The following is a 5,548-nucleotide window of genomic DNA, read 5'->3' on the forward strand; positions in this document are numbered from 1 at the left end:
TTAAGATTAAGTCTGTAGACTTCACAAGATTGCCAAAGTGGACCACATCACTCCTCCCCTTGGGATTATCACAGTTCTAACTAATGCAGGGTGATTGGAACTCAATGATATCACAGTCTTTGAGCAAAGAGGAAAAATGAGTTTAGCATCTTGGAAGCACCAATAATAAAGTAAAATAGGAAACTACAGGAGGACCTTCTTCTTCCTTCTGACAGTCAAACCCTAGATGAGTTTTTGCTTTTTTTTTTTTCTGTTAGTTTCTTTTCTTTTCTTTTTTTGTTAGCTAGCTCCTGTAGAGAGCAACCATTCATATTAAGTAGTCATAGTGAATTATTTCACCTGAAGGGGTGACCACTATGTCTTGCTATTTTACCCTGAAGCTATCTGCCCAACAGAGCAAAAAAGCCCACTTACAGAAGTCCTTTTGGAGTGCCATTGTTGCTCTTACCTCTTGTGTGGCTCTCACACATATATTCTATACAATACACGGGAGTGTTTGAAACAGGTGTTTGCCTCCTGGAGAACGTTTCTGTGGAAGTATTTTTCTGTTTTATTAGCAGTGTGTATATCCCCACTTTGGGTTGGAAAGTACTTCTCAGAGGAGCTGCTCAGAGGATCTGGACAGCAGCTCTACCATAGTATCCCATAGATAAGACAAAGAGTCTTTTTAGTCTTTTAAGACCCTTAAGGCGTTTTGTTTTGTTTTTTGGTTTTTTTTTTGGTGACATAATGAGTACCTCTTGTTGACAAATTAGACACTTTTTCTGCAAATTTCTCATTCAAGTACCATGTTTTCAAAATAGAGACCTTCTGAATGAATGCTAAACAGTGAGTCAAAACAAATGCCTTGAAATGTAAGACATTCTTGCACTTAGGGACTTGCAATACAACACTGGATAATACATCCCCCACTTCATCCCCAGAATAATTGTCAACAGTTCTTAGTTCACCTTAAAACTTATTGTATTGATAACTAATTCAAGTAATTTCTAGATTTGTGCACATGTCCCCCATTCATGACCCCAAAAAGTGTATATTATGCAGTTGAGACATATTGTGTTCCTGTTTACATTGGGGGAAGCTTAGGAGTCAGCTTTTCCGTATGTTCCCTCAGGTGGTCTGTAGTACTTGGGGAAAGCCATCAGTTGGAGCATGTTGAATGCATATTTTCTGCATTTGATATTCTTCAGAACATTCTCTATGCGGCATCCTTCTCTGGTAAAAGGGGAAAAAGTACAACTTCATGAAACACAGAATAAATAAATATGTTTTTTATTTGTTCAATGCAGAGTTGCAGCAACAGTCCAAGTAAAAATAACAAAGATTCAACTCTACATTTTGTTTTTTTGTTTTGTTTTGTTTTTTTTCCCCCACAAGTGATGATACATCTTACAAAATTAAATCCAAGGCCAGGCCCAATACCATTATTGCCCTCAGAAAGAGATGATTAAATTCTTTGCCCTTAACATATATTTAAGTTTTAATAGACTTTTTAAATATAATTGACTCCACAATACACCTTTACTTTAGTTTCAGAAATATATCTGCCTTTTATATATCTTTTTCCCCACAAATTAATTTCTCAGACTTTTAAAAACACATTAAAATCTCTATGTAGCCCTAAAGATGCAGGTTCTAGGAATAAGGCATTGATTAAGTCTGGCCCAATAGATTTTCTAAAGAAAAGTTTTATCTCCATTTGATTTCATCATGTTTAGCTGTGCAATGAAAAAAGTGAACATGGCTTTCCAAACAGCCTGATCCAAGTCTCTGCTTTATAAAGGGAAGGGGCTTGTTCACAGACAGTACAAAAGTCACAAATGCCAAAAATGGTGCATCAAGACACAAGCAAGACTTTGTTAAAAAGAATAGAAAAGTGTCTCGGAAAAGAAATCAATGAAAACAACGGTTACAAACAGATAAATTCAATTACAAAAACAGAACTAGGTTTTGTCTCCTTAGGACTACTTGACAGAAGAGGATTAGTCGCAGCAAAGTAATGACATGACCAACCAATAGGAGAAATCAAACAGAAGGTCTGGCCAGTCAGCTGAAGACAAAGATGAAAGTAGCACAACAAAAATTAATGCTACACACTCCCACATCAATAGGACCTGTTTCAGAGTTCAACTGTGTTGTGCAAAATCAGTTTCAGTCTCTTTAAATTCATTTGATTGGAAGAGGGAAAGGAGGCTTGGATCTTCAAGCTTTCAGGATCCTGCTTTTTGTCTTATTTACAAGACACTAATTTAGCTATCTTTTTTTTTTTTTTTTTTTTCCCTTTGGGGCTAATAAACAATGAGAAAAGTTTCTCCAGGAACAAAAAAAGCTAACAATTCACTGAATGCATAGTACTTCTTAGATTTTTAAGAAAATAAAACAAACAAAAAAGCAACACTGTACAATTCAAACATTTGTATTTTAAATTCTGTGGATCTGAAAATGTAGAAATATCACAGGATCCCCGCCCCCCCCGCCCCTCCTCAATTTAAAGTTTGTTGCCATTTGTAGAAAAGAAAGGAACAGAAAAGTGGAACTTATTGATATTTGGCTAGTAGTAAAGCAAGACTTAAAATGAGCCACACAACCAGCAGGTGTGAGCTGACAAGCAGCAAGGCGACGGGATAGAAGTGACGAGAAGTTGGCTTGTTATCAATTAGACAGCCTGTCTCGGGATCATCCGATTCATTCAGGACTCCCTGGGTTTGTCTGCTGTTAAACAGAGGAAGTTAGGGGATGGAGGGAAAAAAAGAAGAATAGAGCATTCACACAGCAAAGAAAATCAACACTTAGGAATTCTGACAATACACAAGACAGTTATTTCAGGGATGGCACTATACGAAACATTTCCAAATGCAGTTTTTGTATTATTCAGTGCCAGAATGACAAACAGCCCAATGTCAAGAGTGCATTCTCTCTTTGCAAAAAGAGGAAGAGAGAAATATCCTGATAATTTTAGCGTGGATTGAAGTTCTACATGCACATTAGAAGCAAAAGCTCATCACAACACAAATAAGCACAGCTTCAAGAATAAAAGCAAGTTATGGATTTGTTTGGAAAAAATGAGGAAATGCATTTTTTTTAAAGAAGAGAATGAAAATAGAGGAAAGCAGGGATTCAGAGAGTTTGCAAGCTGATGTTTATGGCACATTTTCACACTAGTTCATGCAAACCCACAACTTTTTATACAATGAACTCAAATTGATCCAAATCATTTGTCAAAGAATACTTTGGCACTTCCTTAAAGAACTGTAACCTGAACATAATAGGTGCTTAATAGGATTTGACCCTCTGTTTTGATTTTTAAGAAGTTGAGCCAATGATACTTTATGATAGTACCAATGACGGAACGTTGGTACTATCATAAAGTATCATTGGCTCAACTTCTTAAAAATCAAAACAGAGGGTCAAATCCTATGTTGGACAGTTTCAGTGAATATACCTCGACCTAAATGATCTCAACAATCGTTCCTTGTCCCTGATCTCATTCCAGAATCCCAGTTCCACATTTTTAAACTTTCTATTGTTCCCACATGTTCCCACTGTTCCCTGAAAGACAGCATCCCAAACTTCATCCATCCATTCTCACTCTCATCTTGCCTTCTCCCCATCCCTACCCTATCATCTTCCCTGTTTATGTAAAACCATAGTCAAAACTTTATAGACATCTCCAACTTCTCCTTTTCTCTCAAGCCTCCCATCCAACAAGTTGCCAAGTCCTTAGAATTTGAGATCCACAATATGTCATATCTTTCCATTCTCATTGAAACCCTACTAATTCAGTTCCCATTGCCAATCAACTGGACCACTGTAATGAATGCTCTGAACACAGAAGGAGCTTGGTATAATGGATAAAGTATCAGTCTAAGAGTCAGGAAGATATTGGGTTCAAATCCTGCCTAAGATAGTTCCTTAAGTACCGACTTAGCACTTAGTTGTATGACTTTGGGTAAGCCATTTAACTTCTCTAGTGTTCAGTTTTTTTATGTAGAAGGATAAAGTTTGATAACCTCTAAGGGTACTTTTTGAGCTCTAAAGCTATGACACAATAATCCTATGATCTTTCTCTCTCAATGTATTTGTATACATTGCTGCTCACATAATCTTAGTTATGGTATTTTTTTTTTAAAGTCTGGCTTTAAAAGTATATTCTAATATGTATTAGGATGTCAGATCTTTGAAGGCACAAATTGCATCTTTTGTATCCCTGGGGCTTAACATCATGCTTTATGCACTATAATTGGTGGATATTTCAATGGTGGGTTGAAAATTCAAAAAAATATATTCATAGAATGAATGTCCTAGCTGCAATGAATTGCAAAAACCAAAGACAGCACTTTCAACCATAGTAATGATCACATTTTGGCAATCCTTTGCCATGATTAATTCAAACTGACCACATGGAAATCCAAAATAATCTTCTTAGAGCACACATCTCGCCAAGTCATTCTCTGCTCAACAAGCTTCAGTGAATATAAACTTTTCTTTCTGTCATTTAAAGCCCTTCAAAAAGAATTTTCACAGGATGATCGATGCAGTGGTAGAAGAGACCTCAGAGTCCATCAAGTATAACACCCTTATTTTACAGTTGAGGAAACTTATTTAAAATTCATTTTTACAATGAGGATCAGAGATGATGTGACTTCCATGAAATTCCCCATGTATAAATGACAAAACAAAGTCTGCTGCTCCAAAGTCAGTGTTCTGAACACTATTATCTTTCAGACTTTTTCTGGACTTATTTCAGACTTGGGCTAGCTGTAATAAAGCATTACTCCCTATCACACACTGTATGATCCAATCAAACCAGTCCATTTGCTAGTTCCCATAAAAAGCACTGCATCTTCCAAATCCCTATCATTGCAGTTTCTTCTCTCATTACCTGGGAGAGATAAAATATTCAACTCTGGAACCCTGCCCTTGGACTGTGCAGTCCTGACTGTTAAGTGAATGATAATGTACCTAACCCTCTCTATATATCTAGCCCAACATTATGAGTTACATCAATCCAGCCATGGCACTTTGCCCCCTGTCCTGCTGTTGGGCACATTCTTTCCCTCTCAATCACAGCAATGCTACCATCACTTTTGAAAGAGTGTTAAAATGGATTGGTCTATGGTTTCATTCACCATTCTTTTTATTTATCAGATTAAAAACTCTCTTTTCTGGCTACCACATCCTTACATGTTCAATCCTAGCATTAGCATGCCAGCTTCTTGAGAGCAGGGACTGTCTCGCTTTTGCATTTGAATCCCGAGTACTTGGCACAGTGCCTTGTTGCATAGTAGGCATGTAATACTTTTTCCACTTAATAGTTCACTCAAAACTGTGTCATTTTTGCCTGTTTCTTTTTATTGTACTACAATTTAACAAATAGTCTCTGTAAGTGGTTGTAGGCAACAAAGGTGAACAGTCTCTCTGGACTTAGATCCTTAGATCTCCAAAGCCCCCTGTTACTGAGCCTGTAAACACAAGCCTTTCTAGCTAGATAACACTTGCCAGAATTTGTATTCCATTGGCAGAGTCTTTAAGATCCTATAAAACACCA

The 5,548-nt window shown here is 36.9% G+C and overlaps 1 protein-coding gene across 5 annotated transcripts in view; it reads right to left on the reverse strand.

Annotated features, from left to right (window-relative positions):
• Window positions 1-948: 948 nt before the first annotated feature.
• INPP4B (inositol polyphosphate-4-phosphatase type II B) overlaps window positions 949-5,548 on the reverse strand; it is a 910,680-nt gene continuing 906,080 nt past the window's right edge. For all 5 annotated transcript variants that reach the window (XM_074275067.1, XM_074275068.1, XM_074275070.1 and 2 more), the window contains one exon: window positions 949-1,215. In XM_074275067.1, the coding sequence (XP_074131168.1) occupies window positions 1,083-1,215 (133 nt within the window). In that variant the 3' untranslated portion in view covers window positions 949-1,082. The remainder of the gene's footprint in view (window positions 1,216-5,548) is intronic.

This window comes from Sminthopsis crassicaudata, chromosome 6 (genome assembly GCF_048593235.1).
Source record: "Sminthopsis crassicaudata isolate SCR6 chromosome 6, ASM4859323v1, whole genome shotgun sequence".
Classification (NCBI taxonomy): Eukaryota; Metazoa; Chordata; class Mammalia; order Dasyuromorphia; family Dasyuridae; genus Sminthopsis; species Sminthopsis crassicaudata.